Source organism: Bos mutus, chromosome 17 (assembly GCF_027580195.1).
Source record: "Bos mutus isolate GX-2022 chromosome 17, NWIPB_WYAK_1.1, whole genome shotgun sequence".
Taxonomy (NCBI): domain Eukaryota; kingdom Metazoa; phylum Chordata; class Mammalia; order Artiodactyla; family Bovidae; genus Bos; species Bos mutus.
The window spans coordinates 69,160,521-69,182,945 of record NC_091633.1 but is presented as its reverse complement, the minus strand read 5'-3'; the positions used below and the strand labels follow the sequence as shown (position 1 = coordinate 69,182,945).

Genomic DNA, 22,425 nt, shown 5'->3' with positions numbered 1-22,425 from the left:
CCATAAAGAATGCTTATCACCAAAGAATTGGTGCTTTTGAATTGTGGTGTTGGAGAAGGGTCTTGAGAGTCTCTTGGGCCACAAGGAGATCAAACCAGTCAATCCTAAAGGAAATCAATCCTGAATATTCATTGGAAGGACTGATTTGAATCTGAAGTTCCAATACTTTGGTCACCTGATGCAAAGAGCAGACTCATTGAAAAAGACCCTGATGCTGGGAAAGATTGAAGGCAGGAGAAGTGGACAACAGAAGATAAGATGGTTGTATGACATCACTGACTCAATGGACATGAGTTTGAGCGAATTCCAAGAGATGGTGAAGGACAGGGAAGCCATGTATGCTGCAGTCCATGGAGTAGCAAAGAGTCGGCCAAACAATGCAGTGTTGAATAAATCTTACCTTTTCTCCATGGAAGAATTGAGACCATACAATCTATGGCTTACTCTTTGTTCTTTCAACATTATTTTTATCCTACTTTTTTAAATCACAAAAGTAATGGGTACTTTTAACCAACTGCATTTCACAGACACACAGACTTCAAAAAATTTTTATGAAAACACATCCAACTGTATTTGCTGTTCTACAACGACCTTCCCCCTATCCCCCTACTTCCCCAGTTTGTGTATTGAGGACCTTTTTCCAAGAAACTGGACATCATTCCATCTCATTTAAAAAAGTTGCCTAGTATTTCAACTTATATGTATAAAATATGCTTTATTTAAACATTTTCTTTTTGCTATCAATTTGAATGATTTACAGTTATTTTTTCTAGTAGAGGTTTCTCTGCAAGAAAAATTCCTGGAAGTGAATTACTTGTTCAAAGATTTTATCCTGCTCCCTAGTGAAAGTGTTAGTCCTTCAGTCATGTCTGACGCTTTGAGACCCCTTGGACTGTAGCCCACCAGGCTGCTCTGTTCATGGGACTCTCCAGGTAAGAATACTGGAGTGGGTTTCCATTCCCTTCTCCAGGGAATCTTCCTGTCCCAGGGATTGAACCCAGGTCTCCAGCATTGTAGATGAATTCTTTACTATCTGAGGCACCAGGGAAGCCCATCCTGCTCCCTAACCCTAAACCTAATCCATCGCCTCTTCTTTCCTTAACTTTTGGGGATGGTATTCGCCTTTTGTCAGTAGCTATTATAGAGAAGGGGCTTCCCTAGTGGCTCGGTTGGTAAAGAATCCATCTGCAATGCAGGAGTCTCCCTCCATACAAGAGACTTGGGTTAGACCCCTGGGTGGGGACTATCACTTGGAGTAGGAAATACTTGACTTTGCTTCCTCAAATATAGGCATCCACATTATTTTCTGAATATCTTTCTGTTTTACTTAATTCAAGAAGAGGGAAGGAAGATGGTGAAATCCGCGGCTTTCTCCTTGTCCCAGGACAGTACTTTTGTCTACTGATACTTGAGAGACCATGTGTTCACTTACAACAGGGATTAGAGAGCCGAGGAAGACGTGCGACATTGCACAGCATTCTCCATGTATGTGATACACGTTAGTGCTTTCAGTTCTTAGTGTTCCTGGTAGGTATGTTCTTTTAGCCTAAAGTGATTGCCTTCTCTTTTAATTTCGTCCTTTCTTTTTTTTTTTTTTTTTTTCTTTTTCTTTTCAGATTCCTCAGAGCCAGTTTTTTATAGGATCTCCTCTGGCAATCTGGACGGCACGTTCTCCATTCACCCATGGCTGGGCACCGTTCGAACCCAGAAGCCTCTGGATCACGAAGCGCAGCCGGTGGTTGTGCTCACCGTCCAGGCACAGCTCGGCAGCTCCCCCACCTGCAGCAGCACAGAGGTCAATATAACCATCATCGATGTCAATGACAACCCCCCGGTGTTTCCCAAAGCCTCCGATGAGGTTACAGTGTCTCAGAGCATGCTGCCTGGCACAGCCTTGTACCGTGCCCGCGCAGAAGACAAAGACAGCGGGCTCAACGGGCTCGTCCGCTACTCCATTGCGCGCCAAAGCCCGAGCCTCTTTTCCGTGGACGCTGGGCTCGGCGTGGTGTACCTCAACCGGAGCCTGTCTGGCGCTCAGCTGCAGGCGTGCACGCTGACCCTGGTGGCCCAGGACCTCGGCGTTCCTTCTCGGGCGTCCCTGCTGGTGCTGACAGTCATTATCGTGCGACAGGAGAGAAGCCCGTCTTTGACGTTTGAGCATTTGGTCTATCAAGTGGAAGTGAGTGAGTCGCTCTCGCCAATGACCCCAGTCCTGCGCATCCGGGCCCGCCCACTGGGCCCGCAGGGTGCTCCCCCGCAGCTCGTGTACTGGTTGGAGCCCAGCACAGATTCCGCTGCGTTTGGAGTCCATCCTTTCACAGGTTGGATTTATTTGCGGCGACAGCTTGACTATGAATCCACACAAATGTATAATTTTAGAGTGTTTGCCTGGATCCCAGAGGACAAATTGTCACAAAATGCGAGCACTTCAGTAACTGTTCATGTCCTGGATGAGAATGACAATTCCCCTACCTTCTGGCACGATGTATTGTTTTTGAAAGTCCAGGAGAGTCCTATGCCCCAAGGGGTAATAGGCAAAATTACAGCAATTGACAGAGACTCCGGAAAGAATGGACAGCTATCATATTTCCTTTTGTCCGATGAAAAATTCTTCAAGATGAATCCTAATACAGGTAGCATTTTGTAGCTTGCACTTATTGCTTTAAAATTGGAATTGATAAAACCCAAATCTAAATTATAACACTAGTGCAAATATATAGTTAAAATTGCAGTTTTTAGTGAATACTTTACTTGATGACAGTATTGTGATTTTAAAGTGAAGTCAAAATTGAAAAGAATTTTTCCTAGAATGATCCATGCTTCCTTGCCTCACACCCACATACTGCCTGTCCATACATGGTTCTCGTTTTGAATTAGAGCTACAGTGAGCACTGGACTGGATAAACTCTTGTGTAAAGTCGAATCTCTCCCACAATATTTTTTCACTTGTAGATGTCTTTAAATTTTTCAAATAATATTTTATAAAACATAAATGTCATCGATGGAGAACTAGAAAATCATACATTAATTAAATTTCAAAATTATTCATTTGATATATTTCCCCATTCTCATTTTTTTTTTTCAAGGAACCATGGGGAATGGGCAAATATTTACCCATGAGGTTTTTTTTTCAAGTCTTAATTAAGTATACAAATTTTATTATATTTTAAATTTTATATAAATTTACAAGGACCTTAATTTCTGCAACTACCTACAAATTAACTGTGTTTATACTGCAACCATTTAGCTGCAGAAACTGAGACCTGCATAGCTCAAATAACATGCCCAAGGTCATGGGGCTAAAAAGAAGTGAGAAGGTTACCATTTTGTACATTTCCAAGAGGCACCATTCATGCTGAGGTCCTTATACATGTTGCCCTTTGCTCTATATATGTGTGTGTGTATGTGAGTTGCTCAGTCTGTGACCCATGGACTGTAATGGGACCCAATTTGAATTCAATTCTAATTACCTTCTAAGTGCCCACTGTGTGAGTTAGGAAAAGGTGCCCCTTCCTCCAGCAGATGGCGCTTTACCCCAGGACACAGGGCCTGCTGAGATGGCAAGCTGCATCTCAGATCCCATTCCCTCCTGAGCTGGGCGCCCCCAGCAGGGCACAAACTGCACTGCTGCCAGGATGGTCCTGCTTGCTCTTTACTTCCATGTGCTGAATAGTTCTCTTAGGTCTTCTGTTTCACTCAGCAATTTATTTTTTTGGAAATAAAATATACATTTGGTCCCCGCATGGTCTTCTCTCTCCCACAGTCAGTTCAATGCCCAGATTCAGAAGACCAGGTGTCCACTCTTAGAATTGTTGCATGGCTAGAAGCAAGAAGCTTCATTTTAGGGCAGTTTCCTTACCTTGACTGCTGCTGCTGCTGCTGCTAAGTCGCTTCAGTCGTGTCCAACTCTGTGACCCCATAGATGGCAGCCCACCAGGCTCCCCCTTCCCTGGGATTCTCCAAGCAAGAACACTGGAGTGGGTTGCCATTTCCTTCTCCAATGCATGAAAGTGAAAAGTGAAAGTGAAGTCGCTCAGTCGTGTCCGACTCTTAGCGACCCCATGGACTGCAGCCCACCAGGCTCCTCCATCCATGGGATTTTCCAGGCAGGAGTACTGGAATGGGGTGCCATTGCCTTTTCCTTGACTAGAAGAGAGAATCCTGCCATGCTCCATGGCCTGCTCTGGGGGGTGAAGAGTTAAAGTGTATGAAGGGGCTTGGAAGTCTACACACTCACAAGCTGTTCCTCTTCACCAGGGCTGGGCACGGTGTGGCAATGCGGGGGTTGAGGGCACCCTCCAGAGTGTGGCCGGCACGAGTGCTCTCCACATCCGAGGCTCCAGGCAGCCTTGGCAGCAGCCTTCTTCCTCAGAACCCTGCATGGCGCCCTCACGCCCGTCCTTGGCTGAGCCTCCCAGTCTTTCCAAATAGCTGCTACTTGTCAGTCACAGTTGGTTCATCAAGTGAAAGGCTGCTATTCAGCATTTAGGGTTTTCTGAGAAGAATTATATTTTGGAACTTTAAAAATGCAGATGTTGTCTTTGTCATTTTTGTTAGAATCAAACAGTAAATACTTTATAAATACAGTTGACATAGTAAAGGGATATGTAAACACTGCATTTTAGCTTCATCAATTCAGCAACTTTTCCAAATATGAATTTTTTTGTTCCTGATTTCACTTTTTGTTTTTCACACGGTCATTTCATTTGGAAGACGAGGGAAAAAAAAAAAAAAACTTAGAAATGGCAATGTTAGGTAATAGTTTCTTCATGATTACTTTCTCACAAATTCATATTTTCATAGACAGTGAGGAAATTAATTCCTGGTGGAATTCTGCAGTGGGAGATGGCCCTTCGTAGTATGTAGAAGCATTTACAACTTTATGCCTGAGTTTGTGGGATGAAACATGAGGGACATAGTCTAGAAGACAGTTCTGAGCAAGAATATGCAAAATATGGTTTGTAAAGCATGAAGTTATTTGGGAAGTCATTATGCTCACTATACATATATTTTGTGAGATAGTAATAAATAACTTTATACATTCTTTAGTTCAAATGGTTCATGGTAGATAATTTGAAATATAAAGAATGAGAAATTGAAGATGACAGAAGAAACTTCAGAAAATTCTTTCAGCAGTGGAGCTAGATTATCAAGGAATGTGATTTTGGAAGTTGTGCTCTTAGAGCTTTGTATCTGATTTTCCTTTCTGGGCATTGGTCTGGATGGGGTTCTTAACACCGGAATTCTGGTACAAGTGGTGTCTTCTCTCACGCTGCTCTGTGCTCCTCAGGGGAGCTGATCAGCTGGGTGGCCCTGGATCACGAGCAGCGCGCGCACCACCAAGTGGCCGTCCTGGTGAGCGACCACGGCTCCCCTCCGCGCAGCGCCACCACGCTGGTGCATGTCTCAGTTACTGACATCAATGACAACAGGCCGTATTTCCCACAGTGCCTCGCTGGGAAGGAACTGTACGTCAAGGTATGTGGTATGCAGCATTTGTATTATTATTAGTTTTCAGCACCATCTTGTGGTCAAAAGAATGAACTTACCCAGTCAGTCGGTGTGGAAATGCATACATTTTTAGATTTAGAATTGTCCACATGTCATAGAAACCTACAATTATTTTTTTAATTAATTAATTTACAGTATTGTGGTGGTTTTTGCCATACATTGACAGGAATCAGCCACGGGTGTAAATGTGTCCCCCATCCTGAACCCCCCTCCCACCTTCCTCCCCATCCTATCCCTCAAGCTCATCTGAGTGCACTGGCCCTGAGCGCCCTGTCTCATGCATCGAACCTGGACTGGTGATCTACTTCACATATGGTAATATACAAAAATAAACTCAAAATGGATTAAAGATCTAAATGTGAAACCTATAATTATTAGAAAAAAGAAAAGATATACCTATAGCTGATTCATGGCAGAAACCAACACAATACTGTAAAGCAATTGTCCTCCAATTAAAAAATTAATAAATTTTAAAAAGAAAATGCTTGTATGTTCTATTTGGGATCACACATTCAGTTGTTTCATGATAATGTGGTTCTGTCTGTTGTATGCAAACATAACGGTACTTCATTATCAGTAGTGCTCAGACATGGATTTTTTTTTTTTTCAGTAATATTCATGCCTTTCTTTGTTTTAAAGCTCAACTGAAAACCATCTTTGAGCTGGTTAGTTGAAGACAGAACAATCTGTAGTTTTAAAGTGAAGGGTGCACGTGTGCTCAGATGCTCAGTCGTGTCCAACTCTTTGCGACTGATGTGCACCCAAAGATTGTAACATTTGATCTTTGCAGGTAAATGCAAAAACTTCTAATTACATTTATGTGATCTTATGTTTTTCATTTCCATATTTTTGTATGTTTTATAATGTACATAATAAATTAGCGTGTTAGTTCATGTAGATAATTGATAAATGTACCTTGAAGGTACTCATACTTCTTTTAAAATAAATGGGTTATATAAATAAAAAGTTTGGAAGCTATTGCTCTAAAATAATTAAACATTCAAATTAAGCTCAGATATGCATGTTGAAAAACACAAAAAAGGTATTGAGGAAGTTAATAACTTTAAACTCATCTTCCAAAATCATATTTAAAGAAAATTCTGCCATCTGTGGAGCATTATGATACCGTCCTTATGATTTTATATTATTTCATTTTATGCATGACATGTGTACAGTGTGCTCAGTCGTTTTAGTCATGTCTGACTCTTTACGACCCTGTGGATAGTAGCCTGCCAGTTCCTCTGTCCATGGGATTTTCCAGGCAAGAATACTGGAGTGGGTTGCCTTGCCCTCCATCAAGGAGGTCTTCCTGACCCAGGGACTGAACCCACATCTCCTGCAGCTCTTGTGTTGTAGGAGGATTCTTTATCTGCTGAGCCATCAGGGAAGCCCCAAGTATGACATTTCACAGCTTAATTAGGCAATAGAACAGAAACTAGGAGTTCAGTTCCACATGTGTATTTCAGTATTCCAGGAAACCTTCTGTTAATTAATAAGATACCTTTCCTGAAATAATAGTCTGTGATTATCTTTAGCATGTTTCAAACCTTTAAAAATGCCCCTAGAAGGTGATGAATAAGAAACTAGAATCCTTTTTGTTATTGTTCAGTCACTCAGTTGTGTCTGACTCTTAGGGACCCCATGGACTGCAGCACGCCAGGCTTCTCTGTCCTTCACCATCTCCTGGAGCTCACTCAAACTCATGTCCACTGAGTCAGTGATGCCATCCTACCATCTCGTCCTCTGTCGTCCCCTTCTCATCCTGCCTTCAATCTTTCCCAGAATCAGGGTCTTTTCTAATAAGTCAGCTCTTCACATCGGATGGCCAAAGTATTGGAGTTTCAGCTTCAGCACCAGTCCTTCCAATGAATATTCAGGACTGATCTCCTTGCAGTCCAAGGGACCCTCAAGAGTCTTCTCCAACACCACAGTTCAAAAGCATCAGTTCTTCAGCCCTCAGCCTTCTTTATGGTCCAATTTTCACATCCATACATGACTACTGAAAAAGCCATATCTTTGACTATATGCATCTTTGTTGGCAAAGTAGTGTTTCTGTTTTTTAATGTGCTGTCTAGGTTGGTCATAGCTTTTCTTTCAAGGAGCAAGCGTTTCTAATTTCATGACTGCAGTCACCATCTGCAGTGATTTTGGAGCCTAAGAAAATAAAGTCTGTCCCTGTTTCCATTGTTTCCCCATCTATTTGCCATGAAGTGATAGAACTGGATGCCATGATCTTCGTTTTTCGAATGCTGAGTTTTAAGCCAGCTTTTTCACTCTCCCGTTTCACCTCCATCAAGAGCCTCTTTAGTTCCTCTTCACTTTCTGCTATAAGGGTGATGTCATTTGCATATCTGAGGTTATTGATATTTCTCCCTGCAATCGTAATTCCAGATTGTGCTTCATCCAGTCCGGCATTTAGCATGATGTACTCTGCATATAAGTTAAATAAGTAGGGTGACAATATACAGCCTTGACATACACCTTTACCAATTTTGAACCAGTCCATTGTTCCATGTCTGGTTCTAACTGTTGCTTCTTGCATCAAAAATCTGAAATTTTGTAGTGAATTTTGTTTCCTTTTTTTCCTCTCAAAATTAGTTTAAATGCTGCAGATAATTTGTTCAAATTGAATGAAACATTTAAATATGTAATATGGATTCTTTTCATGGATTTACATTCATATAACCTTTATATGGTAGACATTTGAATTATGTGTGGGTTTAAAAGTAGTTTAAAAATTACAGGAGCATTGTGTTCTTTCAAGTTTCATCGATATTTCTTGTTTAAATTTTACCTACTAATTTGTCATTCTTTGTCTTAATGACAGGTTCTGGAAGGTCAGCCAGTAAATATGTTGGTTACAACTGTGTTTGCAAAGGATCTTGATGAGGGAAACAATGCAGAAGTTATATATTCGGTATCTTCAGGTAAAAGTTACTATTCATATAGGATTAAGAGCTTTTAGCATTTTCTCCGCTGTCTACCAAACATCTGCCTCCTTCTGAGAAAATAGTTAATGCTGAAAATAACACCAAATTGCACACAAAATAACTTTGTTGTATTTTAGAATCACCTTTTTAAAAAAGAATTTTAAAGTTTAATGTAAAATCATACATTTTTTTCATGTCCTAAAGAGAAATCAACCAATCATCCACTTTAAATGAATAATTTTCAATAATCTAAAAATGCAAATCAGCTTTTATTGAGGAAAGCACTATTAATAATGTATAAAAAATGATATTGAGTATAAAGACATATAAAGACAGGGCTTCCCTGGTGGCTCAGATGGTAAAGAATCTGCCTGTAATGCAGGAGACCCAGATTCAATCCCTGAGTTGGGAAGATCCCCTGGAGAAGGGAGTGGCTGCCCACTCCAGTATTTGTGCCTAGAGAATTCCATGGACAGAGGAGTGTGGTGGGCTGCCTAGTCCATGGGGTTGCAGAGAGTCAGACACAACTGAGTGATTAACACTTCCCCATAAAGACACATGATTATAAATACCAAGCACCTGTGAATCTCTATCAAAATTAAATATTTTTCAGGTCAGAGTCAATCATACTCAAAATATCACATATGTACACTCATGTATGTATATGTGGGAATTTTACTGAGACAGGCTTATGTTTATGTTTTTCTTCGAGAATGCACAGGTGTTGCATTCCTGTGATTGGATCCAATGATTACCTTTAGCTGACATTGTTTCTTTATACGATTTTAAAAGGCATTTTTTGCTGTGTCATGTTTGATACAAACATAGAGAAGCAAGAGACAGCATTGCTCTTACCTGCAGATAAGTTAATTGCCTGCGTGGAAAATCCCAAATATGCTACAGGCAAACCATTGGAATCAATAGCATAAAAAAATTTCTGGGAGCATGTCAATATACAAAAATCACTAGCATTTTAAAAACTAAGCAGGATTTCAAAGGTTTGATTCACTATAACAAAGAAAATCATAGGGTGTAGGGTCTGGCTTGCTTCAAAGATCATGAAGTTTAGGCTTCATGGTTCTTCCCTTGCTGGGGCTTCTCCGGGATGGAATATTGTCCTATTCTCTTTAAAGGAGGACCCACAAAGTAAATGTTTCCCTTTCAAATTAGAATCATCTTGATGAAAAGCATAGGGAGAGAAATTTCAGTAAAATATATTCAAGACCTTTGTGTAGAAAATTACAAAATATTGATGAAAAACCTGAAAACAGAAAGAAATGAGAATGCAAATCACGTTCATGCTTGGCAAGGCGACAGAGGGCATTGTTCAGGGACAGTGAGCCTGCTGCAGAGAGACAGACACACACACACACAGGTTACACTATAATCCTCTGTGGTGCCATTATTTGGAAAGAAACACAACCAGCCTAGAACTTGTCCATGAATATATGGACTAGAGAGATACATCTCCACTTTAGAACAGAGGCTGTCCACAGGGAAGAAAAAGGGGAGTGAAATTTGGAGGTATACACAGGTTCTCTGCTGTACTTATATTTTGTCATTTCTTTAAAACTTTTGAAGAAATATTGGGACTTTACCAACCTGAAAGTGTTTCCATGGATGGTCATCATATATTTCTGAAAGTTTGAAATGTTGATATTTAAAAAAAAAAATAGTCTTTAATCTGGTACTTGGTACATAGCAATATAAAAATATGGTGTTGTCTATTATGTTATTCATACCCTTCCTTTAACTCCATCCAACTGCAAAATAGAAGCAACTACAAAATATAAGATAAAATAACAAGATAAAAATCAATATAATGGGAACATATATATCTTTGTTTACGTACACACACACACACACACACACACACACACACATCTTTGTTTATATCCTATAAGAATGAAGTAAATGGATCAAAGTATAGATATCACAACCAGCAAATGTTACATAATTTCCTGCTCTATACTCTGACTTTCTTAAGGGCAGGAGTGCTTTTTTATTTGCCTTTATTTCCTCTATAACTAGTAAAGTGTCTGTTGTATCATAATGACTCATTGACAGCTGAATAAAAGAAAGAAAGAGAGTCATGACTGGCCCAGACTTTGAGTTTTTTGAATTGTTCGAAGTATTAAGATTTTATCAAATAATACAAATCTATTATTTAACAAACTAGAAAAAAACCCTACCAAAATCAATTTGAATTAGAAATATCAATATGAACTTGTGACGTCTTTTAGTTGTGTGTGTGTGTTCTCTGTCCACTGAAGATGGCCTAGAAAGAATGAGTGACCCAGAGGCAATGAGCAGAATACAACCTCCCAACACTGTTCCATGGAAGAAACCAGGAGTCCTTGGAGAAATGACTGACTCCAGGTCTCGGACAGGAAATCTTCAAGATGAGTCTGTAACATTTTGTTAAACCAAATATCAGGAGGCTGCTAAAAATGACTAGATCATATCAAAGACTTGAGAACCACCTTTGTGCGTGCGTGCTAGGTCACATCAGTCCTATCCGACTCTGCGCAACCTCGTGGACTATAGCCCATCAGGCTCCTCTCTCCATGGGATTCCCCAGGCAAGAATACTGGAGTGGGTTGCCATGCCCTTCTCCAGGGGATCTTCCCAACCCAGGGGTTGAACCCGTATCTCTTATGTCTCCTGCATTGGCAGACAGATTCTTTACCACTAGCGCCACCTGGGAAGCCCTGGGAACCACCTTTAAGAAGATTCTAACAAAGCTAGTGGAGGTGATGGAATTCCAGTTGAGCTATTTCAAATCCTGAAAGGTGATGCTAGGAAAGTGCTGCACTCCATATACCAGCAAATTTGGAAAACTCAGCAGTGGCCACAGGACTGGAAAAGGTCAGTTTTCATTCCAATTCCAAAGAAAGGCAATGCCAAAGAATGCTCAAACTACTGCACAATTGCACTCATCTCACACGCTAGTAAAGTAATGCTCAAAATTTTCCAAGCCAGGCTTCAGCAATATGTGAACCGTGAACTTCCAGATGTTCAAGCTGGTTTCAGAAAAGGCAGAGGAACCAGAGATCAAATTGCCAACATCCCTAGATCATGAAAAAAGCAAAAGAGTTCCAGAAAAACATCTATTTCTGCTTTATTGACTATGCCAAAGCCTTTGAGTGTGTGGATCACAATAAACTGTGGAAAATTTTTCAAGAGATGGGAATACCAGACCACCTGACCTGCCTCTTGAGAAACCTATATGCAGATCAGGAAGCAATAGTTAGAACTGAACATGGAACAACAGACTGGTTCCAAATAGGAAAAGGAGTACATCAAGGCTGCATATTGTCACCCTGCTTATTTAACTTAAATGCAGAGTACATCATGAGAAATGCTGGGCTGGAAGAAGCACAAGCTGGATTCAAGACTGCCAGGAGAAATATCAATAACCTCAGATATGCAGATGACACCACCCTTATGGAAGAAAGTGAAGAGGAACTAAAAAGCCTCTTGATGAAAATGAAAGAGGAGAGTGAAAAAGCTGGCTTAAAGCTCAACATTCAGAAAACTAAAATCATGGCATCTGGTCCCATCACTTCATGGGAAATAGATGGGGAAACAGTGTCAGACTTAATTTTTGGGGGCTCCAAAATCACTGCAGATGGTGATTGCAGCCATGAAATTAAAAGATGCTTACTTCTTGGAAGGAAAGTTATGACCAACCTAGATAGCATATTCAAAAGCAGAGATATTACTTGGCCAACAAAGGTCGTCTAGTCAAGGTTATGGTTTTTCCAGTGGGCATGTATGGATGTGAGAGTTGGACAGTGAAGAAAGCTGAGCACCGAAGAATTGATGCTTTTGAACTGTGGTGTTGGAGAAGACTCTTGAGTGTCCCTTGGACTGCAAGGAGGTCCAACCAGTCCATCCTAGAGGAGATCAGTCCTGGGTGTTCATTGGAAGGACTGATGCTGAAGCTGAAACTCCAATACTTTGGCCACCTCATGTGAAGAGTTGATTCATTGAAAAAGTCCCTGATGCTGGGAGGGATTGGGGGCAGGAGGAGAAGGGGACGACAGGGGATGAGATGGCTGGATGGCATCACCGACTCAATGCACATGAGTTTGAGTGAACTCTGGGAGTTGGTGATGGACAGGGAGGCCTGTTTTGCTGTGATCCATGGAGTCGCTAAGAGTCAGACATGACTGAGCGACTGAACTGAACTGAACTGAATGATAAGAGATGAAACAGTGTGAACATCATTAGGGGTAACAATGGCAATAGATTTACCCATTTATAATGTGTTTAAATGTCTGTTTAATGATTCTTAAAACAAGCTAAACAAACCTTTAATGATCATAGTTGGAGTATTGAAGGATGTTAGTAAATCAATCCATTATTTTGAATACTGTTAAATAAAGTTTTACTATCAAACATTTATCCTGAATTTTCATATAATGAACTGCCCCAGTGGGTTACCAATAAACAGGTAAGAAGACGATTCTCTTGAGTAATACATTCCAGCCAATAAATGAAGATGGCATCTTAGACTCAGAATGTTATACTTTATAACATTTAGTGAATCATTAGTGGATCTAGGCTGTGTACCAACTGGTGCCCCCATCACAAAAAGAGACAATCAGACATGCGCCTCTGAAGGAAAACACAGCACAGCACTTCAAAAGCAGTCTTCCCCCTGAAATGAACCCGAATCTGATTAATTATCTACATCTACCTCCCAATTTAAGGAAAACAGAGAGGACAGAAGAACATATTTAAGCTATATGTTGGTGATAAGCAACAGGCAAATCTAGACCATGGGGAGCTTCAGGATACATAGTCAATTCTTCAGCAGATGAGTTGCAAAATAAATAAAAATAAATAAATGGATAACAGGAAGAGACAGACCAAAGAGATATGTGCATATGGAGTTTATGTTAAACCCAATTTGAATTGGCTAAAAAATATTTGAGACAGTTGGAAATTTTAAAAATAACTAGAAATTTGATAATATGAAGGAATTACTACTAATTTAAATATATAATACTATAATTATATTTTTCCTTATCTTTTAGAGATGTGTGTTGAAAAATATGCAGAAGAAATGATACAATTTCTGAGATTTGCTTCAAGAGTAGACAGGGAAGGGAAATATCTGAATGTCTAATAATATTAGCCGTGAGTTAACAAATATTATTTTTTATCCTTTTCCATATGGTTTATTGTAGGATATTGAATGTAACTGCCTGTGCCACACAGTAGGTCCTTGTTATTTGTCCATCCTTGTATGATGGCTTGCACCTGCCATCCCACGTCCGCCGAGCCCTGCCCCCTGCCCCGGCCCCCACAGCCTGCTCTCCGTGTCTGTGAGCCTGTTTCTGTCATTTCTGTCATAGTTCTGCCGAGCCCCTGCCCCGGCCCTGGCCTGGCCCCCGCAGCCTGCTCTCCGTGTCTGTGAGCCTGTTTCTGTCATAGTTCCGTTCATTTGTGTCACACTGTAGATCTGACGTATAAGTGACATCAAATGGTATTTGTCTTTCTGTGTCTGACTTACTTCACTTTACGATGATCTCTAGGTCCATCCATCCTGCTGCAAATGGCATTATTTCGGTCTTTTTATGGCTGAGTGATATTCCATTGTGTGTATAATCTGCATCTTTTTTACCTATTCTCCTGTCGATAGACATTTAGGTTGTTTCTGTATCCCGGCTATTGTGAATGGTGCTGCTATGAATATGGAAGCACATGTATCTTTTTGAATTATAGTTTTGTCAGGATATATTCCCAGGATTGGGGTTGCTGAATGATGTGGCACATAGGTTGATAAATACTGGAGCTAAGTGATAGGCATGTGAAAGTTCATTATATCATTGTCTAACTTTTAGTATGTGAAAATTTCCATAATAAAGTTTTTATAATCTGTTGCATTTCTTGTCTATATTTTTCATATAATCCTTATGTTCATATTCTCACAGAGCTCTAAGGTAAATAAATCTCCCAAATGATCACAGATATATTTGTATTAATTAATTCTCTGTATTCTGCATTATTAACTAACATTAATTTCTTAATTTTGTGTGTGTGTGTGTGTGTAGAAGATAGTTCTGATCACTTCAAGATTGATGCCAACAGTGGTGAAATAAGAACAACTAGAGTACTTTCACGTGATTATGGACCTTCTTACAGGATGACTGTAATAGCCAGTGACCAGGGAGTGCCTCCTCTTCAAGGACAGGCAGTTATCAATATTCAGGTAATAGCTCACATCACACAAATGGGGGAAAATGCTCTGAAAGTTTTTTTTTTACTTTATATACAAATGTATAGAGTGAAGATACTTTAAAAATGTGAATACTCCCTTTAAAGAGCATTGCAGATGTATGTGTACATTATATTAAGTGACTTTACTATTTGAGAAATGACTATATTTAAATAAATGTTTATTTTAACTTTGTAAATTACTGACAAGATACTTTCATCACTATGTGGGTATTTATACTACTTTTTTAATGAAGAACAAAAAATATCTTTTCTTTTTTCCTAATTGCAGGGACCTGGCAAATTTGCAGAAGAAACATTTATAAACAAATGGCCAATAATAAATCACATAGTTTATATAACTATTTTAAAAATTAGAAAGTCACTTGAGATCCATATTTTAAGGCTTCCCTTTAGTCATAATGAGCAAATGATTTGTGGGAAGTCTTGATAGTAGGAAAAAAATTACACCAACCCATCAATAACAAGATGACTATAGGAAGATTTTTTATTCAAACACACGATAATCAGTAATATTAACATAGATATGAATACTAATCAGGAATATATATCCCCAAGTATTCTGTTTCCAAAGTATATTAACTGACTAAGGATGTGTGGTTTAGGAGAAAATTCTATCATAATATCTCAAGTCTCTAATTTCAGATAAACAGATACATGATTCTTAAATATATGCAGATGTTGTCATTAAGGAGACAAGGGTTTCTAGGATTTAGAGTAGTTTGTGGAACTAACTACCTTGGTTCTCATCTGTGGCCTCAGCAAACTATCATTGCATCCATTACAGCAAACGGGGAAGTAGAAAATCCTGTACTTTCTTATCTGCTAGATATGACGCAATTTTTAATTTTCAGAGACATACTGGAATTAGGCAATAAAAGAAAAGACATTTTCTCATCAATTACTGTATATATATTTATTTGTAATATGTATATATACATATCATGAATAGACGGAATTAGGGTCCAAAAGAATAGCAGCACCTGTGTTGATTAAATTATTAAAATACTGCAAATTAACAGCTCCTTTTTATTCTTATTTCAGGTGATACCACTATCCAAAGGGAGAACTGTCATTTCTCAGAATATTAGACATTTAGTTATACCAGAAAACTTGAAGCCTACAAAAGTAATGAGCTTGATAAAGTCACCTGATCACCTTCAACGACAGCATGGTGGAAAGTTGCATTTTAGTATCGCTGCAGATGACAAGGATGGTCACTTTGAAGTGGACAGCTCAACAGGAGACTTGTTCCTCTCTAAGGAACTGGATTATGAAATGATGTCTCATTATCTTCTCAGGGTGGTAACTAAAGACCATAGCAGAAACCCTCCCGTGAATAGCACGGTCTTCCTGAGTGTTGCTGTGGAAGATCAGAATGACCATTCCCCATCTTTCCGGGAGGAGTTCATTGTGATAAGTGTACCAGAGAACACCCCTGTTGGCACTCTGGTGCACATCTTCAATGCCAAAGATGGTGATGGAAGTTTTTTGAACAGTAGAATACAATACTTCATTGAAGCCAACCACCCTGGAATGAATCCATTTCTCATCCACCCCTCATCTGGCACTTTGGTCACCACGTCTCCCCTTGACAGAGAGAGAGTTCCAACTGTTGTCCTGACAGTAACCGCATCGGACCAGGCTGTGAACGTGACGGACCGGCGACTGAGATCACTGATGGCGAAGGTAGTGATTCTGGATGTGAATGACCACAGTCCCACTTTTACATCTTTCCCCGTCGCCCATGTCAGAGAGGATGCTGCGGTGGGCTCCTTGGTGCATCACATAACTGCTCAAGATCCAGATGCAGGAAGGAACGGAAGAGTAACATTTAGCCTCCTCTCAGGAAATGAAAACATGGCCTTTATGCTAGATGAGTCATCAGGTACCGTCTAAGTCACTGTTGATTACAACCTGAGATTGCTTGCTTGCATTTATCCTTTCCATTTTCCTCTGTTATCAAATGGTCTTCTCAAGATGCATATGCATTAAGGAAATTTGACTTGATTTACCATTTCACTTATACAGATGGTAGGCATAGAGGTTGTATTCAGGAAACCAACAGTAGTTGGCCTGTTTGTTAATATAGATCTCTGGTTTGTAGCTAGGTCACATTTCCTGGGGTGAACATTTTACAGTAGCCACCTTTTTTGCCCTCATTGTGCGTGTTCACAGGGTTGGAGGTATACCAAGATAGATCAAGGTAGAGCATGACTGGTCAACCATGTTAATCAAAGACTTTAGTATCAAAACACCTCTAAGATCATAGAAACATACCCTTGTAAATAGTTGGAAATCATGTGTTTTTAAATAGTTGGATTAATTTGGACATCAAGACCCTCACTTTTCACAACTGAACCATTTTATTTTTGGCGGAAGCATTTATTCACTCTTCAGTACTCTGCAGAAATGACACTGACATTGTCACAAGACAGTGACACTCACTGTCACTGCTCTTATCTTGCTGTCACCATATTGCCAGATAATGTCTTCTAAAAGTTTTGATGTAGCTTGATGGACAGTTATATATACAAAGTGTCAACCTTGTAATACTGACATTTTCTCACCAGTTCACACACACACACACACATAATTGAATGAAATTCCTTCACCCTGATTTTCAGAAAATATTAAAGAGATGGACTACCATCTCATTCTCAAAATAAAGTCATTTCTGTATGAACAACAGGAAAAAATCTCAGACGTATACCATTTGGTCCAACTGTTAATAAGAACATTATTTGGAAGTGAGATTGAATGTGTAGGATTTGGAAGTCATGATTATAGTCTGGCTATGTACTGTTGGAAATTTTCATCAAAATATTTATTAAATCCTGTACATATGGTTCCATTCTGAGGCCTGCATGCACACTACCTAAAAGCCCAACTGACAGAGAGAGAGTCCAGACCTAGTTGCTGATTTCTGTTAGAGCTCGGGTCTCCAAGGATCTGTTTCAGCAATGCTTCAAATGCTTTCCAGAATGGCTAAGGAAGGTCCCTTTCAGGTTGTTAAAGAGGGTGGATAAAAATAGAATTGTGTCTCAGTAATATAGATATCATGAATCTTGAACAATTGCAGTGGCTGTTTCAGATCTTTTTAACATCATAAAAATGCTAATTACTGAATATACTCATATGAGATGGGCTATTTTTTCTCTCACAAGGTTCATATTTTTTTAAATCAAGACAAAGTAAGGTTTTCAATGGCTTTGTCTATGAAGTATAAAATGATAAGCAATTCTTGAGAAGCCATTTTATAAAATATGACTCAGTAAACCTCTTTAATTATTTGAAGAAATGCTCTGATAGGATAAACATGTGTTAGAGAAGCAAGTACCAATTCTAAAAGAAAAAATGTGACAGTTGGAATTATGTAACAAATATATGTATGCAAGTTTTTATAACACGTGGCTTATGTGAATTATGTACTTCAGTGGCAGTTGGATAGAGACATTTTATTTGTGAATTTTATTGTCCTAGTTGTAAAGTCTTTATTATTTTTTATTAATATGAAAGATAGTTAACTGAGAATAGTATAAACAAACTGTAACTTTTTAACAAAAACTTAATGTCTTAAAGGATATAACCATAACTTTTTGTACCTTGGTCACATTTACACATGAAGTGTCCTTTGACATAAAGAGGGATACTGTTAGAACTTTGTTATTCAGTTGCTAACTCATGTCCCACTCTTTGTGACCCTGTGGACTGCAGCACGCCAGACTGCTCTGTCCTTCATTGTCTTCTGGAGTTTGCTCAAACTCATGTTCATTGAGTCGGTGATGCCATCCAATCATCTCATCTTCTGTCGCTCCCTTCTCCTCATGCCCTCAATCTTTCCCAGCATCAGTCTTTTCTGATGAGTTGGCTCTTTGCATCAGATGGCCAAAGTATTCGAGCTTCAGCTTCACTATCAGTCCTTCCAATGAATACTTAGGGTTGTTTTTCTTTAGGATTAACTGCTTTGATCTTGCAGTCCAAGAAACTCTGAAGAGTCTTCTCCAGCACCATGGTTCAAAAGCATCAGTTCTCCAGTGCTCAGCCTTCCTTATGGTCCAGCTTTTACATCCATACATGACTACTAGAAAAACCATAGCTTTAACCATATGGACCTTTGTTGGCAAAGTGATGTCTCTGCTTTCTAATATGCTGTCTAGGTTTGTCAGAGTTTTTTCTTCCAGGAAGCAAGCCTTTCTTTAATTTCATGGCTGCAGTCACTGTCTGCAGTGATTTTGGAGCTCAAGAAAGTAAAATCCGTCACTGTTTCCACTTCTACCACTTCTGTTTGCCATGAAGTTCAAAGGTTGTTGCTGAACCACGAAAGACACTGGGATTCTTGGCCTCCGGAGGAGAAGACTTCAATCCGGGGCCATAGACGAGGCTTGATCGTTCAGAGCTTTTGTGTGATAAAGTTTTATTAAAGTAAGAAAAGGGATAGGGAGAGCTTCCGACATAGACATCAGAAGCGGGATGGAGAGTGCCCCCTTCGCTAGTGTTAGCAAGGGGGTTATATACTTTTTAAGTAGTTATTACAGTGAATCAAAAGAATGTCTGGAGATTGTAAAGATCTTACTAGACCCGCTCCCATAATTTACATTTTAAGATAACAGGATTAGCCAGAAAGTTTTTTCCAGAAACTGTCCTGAAGCAGGATACATTCTTGTTACATAATCCTTGGTACAGAGTTTAAACTGAGTTGTTTGTTGTGTAATCATCAGTTTGAGGCTTAAAGATAAAAACGTGACTTATGTGACTATGACTAAGACTAAAAAATGTAGAGGAAAAAAGAAAAACTTTTATCCTTTCCTCCTCCTTGAGAATTCCAGACCCCTCTCTCTTTGGGGACCCCCAGACTTCTTATCAATCTGCCTAGGAATTGACTCTCCCAAAGTAATGGACCAGATGCCATGATCTTAGTTTCTTGAATGTTAAGTTTTAAGCTAGCTTTTTAACTCCCCTCTTTTACCCTCATCAATAGGCTCTTTAGTTCCTCTTCACTTTCTGTTGTTGTAGTGGTATTTTTTTTTTTTTTTAATGAAGATAGATGTTGGGTAGATAAATATCCTTGATGTAATCATCTCAGTAAATAATGGTACATGATGGATTATTACTGAATTCTGATTCATTCTTATATTTAAATTACGGTGACTTTTAAAAATGTTCTCTTTTATTCTAGATAATATATAAATTTAACTTTAACAGAAAAAGTTTCTGAATTTTTAGCAGGTTAGAGAACTTATGCAAAAGTAGAGTGAGCATGACTTCCCCAAAGAATATTATGCATTACTTTTCTTCTCTTTCAAAACAGGTTTTCTAACTACTGCTTCTCCTTTGGATTATGAGATAAAAAGTCAGCACATTCTGACCCTTCTGGCACTGGATGGTGGCACACCAACACTTTCTTCATCCCAGACTTTGACAGTTACTGTTCTTGATGTAAATGATGAGGCCCCAGTATTTAAGCAGCACCTGTATGAAGCTTCAGTTAAAGAAAATAAAAATCCAGGAGAGTTTGTCACAAGAGTTGAAGCTGTGGACAGAGATTCAGGTAACTCAAAAATATGGCAACTAAGTAATTCATGTTAAAATTAAATATGGATCAGAAATTTACCAGAAATTTGAAAACAGTTGCTAGTTATCTCAGATTTCTGATATTTCATTAATTACCATACATGTAAAAAATGAATGTATAATGTGTAGTTTTTGTAGCATTTGCTTATATTAAGTTTTATTATTATAGTAGATACATATCTAATTAGCATAAAATTTATTGATTCGATCTTGATAATAAACAAGCATAGACAAAGTATCACATTTTTTTTTCAGATTGTAGTAGCAAAATACATAAGTACAGAAAGTAAATGGCTCCTGATTTCCTCTATGCATAGCATAATAGAAGAGAGAATGCTGTTGTCAGACTGCCTGGGTTGGAGTCCGAGAAGCACCGCTTAAGCTGTGTAGCCTTGCCTCAGCTTTATACTAGTTGTTTCTGCTCCTTGGTTTCCTTATCTGTAAAATGGGGATTACAAGAGAGCCTAATTCACAGTTCTGAGAATGAAAGAGGTATCACCTACAAAGAGCTGAGACCGTGTTTGGCACAATAAATGGTCAACAAATGTTAATTCCCATCATTACTGTAATACTATTAATATTAATATCAACCACTGTGTCCAGACAAATGACTTTGAAGTGAACAGTTACTATGACTGCTGCTGCTGCTAAGTCGCTTCAGTTGTGTCCGATTCTGTGCGACCCCATAGATGGCAGCCCATCAGGCTCCCCCGTCCCTGGGATTCTCCAGGCAAGAACACTGGAGCAGGTTGCCATTTCCTTCTCCAATGCATGAAAGTGAAAAGTGAAAGTGAAGTCGCTCAGTCGTGTCCGATTCTTAGCTACCCCATGGACTGCAGCCTACCAGGCTCCTCCATCCATGGGATTTTCCAGGCAAGCGTTCTGGAGTGGGGTGCCATTGCCTTCTCCATACTATGACTAGGGATTTTCAAATATCTTAGAATTTCTTTTCAATATCACTATGACTTTTGGGGGACATTTAAGTTTCAGTAACTCTAATAATATACTTTTTAAATTTTAAACTAAATACTTATAAAAATTATAATGAAATATTTGCCATTAACAGCATATGCTGAATTTTTAAATCTGAATTAATACAAATAGTTTAATAAGTTGGTCTTTTTAAATTAACATTTGTATATAGCAACTGGCGATTCATAATCAATATAATATTTTGTTCTTCTCTTGAAAGAACTGTAACAGATGTTTCTATGAAAATAATAGTATGAACACCAGCATTTACCTCCTAAATTGTTTATCAGAGGAGTAAAAGATGCATTTTTCTTGAACTTTTAAGTTATTTACCATTTAGATGCTTTGCCCTTTGGGGAAACATCCTCTTTTAAAGAAATGTATTTTTTGTGATGCTACAAAATCTTTGACGGGCCAGCCCAGTTTTCTCTTTTGACCAGAGCGGGGCAGTGTGATCAAAGAGTTTTGCTTGCTGTGCTCACCAAGAGGGCTAGAGTGCCCTAGCAACTGCTCGTCCCAACTCCGCTTTGAACTGAGCACGTTTCTGGCAGTGTGGTTTTTAGATGATGGAAACAATGGAGAATATACATGAGCTTTGTGTTTCCAATGTATCCAGTATGGTGAAGTTCTTTGAGAGCATTTTCTGATGTAAACTGAGTCACGCAGGGCTCTGGGCAGCACAGAAACCACTTCCCAAAGTGCAGACGGATAAAATGCAGTCAGTCACTGGTGTGTGATTTAGAGATCATTTAAAGTGTGTAAAATGCTTCCTCCCCTTGACTTTATTAATCCATTTTTTAGAATTGACCCTATGGAAAATATTGATTTACTTTAATATTTGAAGGAGAAAAGAATTTGTCTCAAAAGTTTTCATATGTCACCTAAAGATGACTACCAAAATATGCCTTCCAATTTTTACTGTCAAGTTGCCAAGTGCTAGTGTAATTTTCTTTTGGAATGAATGGTCTGCAACCTGTTATTTATAATTTAATTGAAAGTTTATTATTTTAGAGATTATGGTTTGCCAGGAAATTTGGATGCAAAATTGCTGGTTTTCTGGCTTTTCATTTGTGGGTGTTTGAGATACAAAATTAGCATTTCCTGAGTTTCATGTACCTTCACAAGTTTTGTGTACAATCTTGGTTTACTAAAATCTCAGTGTTTTTAATGAGGCCAGATCTGTTAAACC

General features: G+C 39.0%; 1 protein-coding gene across 1 annotated transcript in view; it reads left to right on the top strand.

Moving 5' to 3' along the window:
- Positions 1–22,425, top strand: part of DCHS2 (dachsous cadherin-related 2) — a 316,336-nt gene that overhangs the window by 187,550 nt on the left and 106,361 nt on the right. The window contains 6 exon segments of the mRNA XM_070385628.1: positions 1,617–2,633; positions 5,291–5,478; positions 8,339–8,438; positions 14,507–14,664; positions 15,735–16,578; positions 20,002–20,241. Of these exon segments, the coding sequence (XP_070241729.1) occupies positions 1,617–2,633; positions 5,291–5,478; positions 8,339–8,438; positions 14,507–14,664; positions 15,735–16,578; positions 20,002–20,241 (2,547 nt within the window).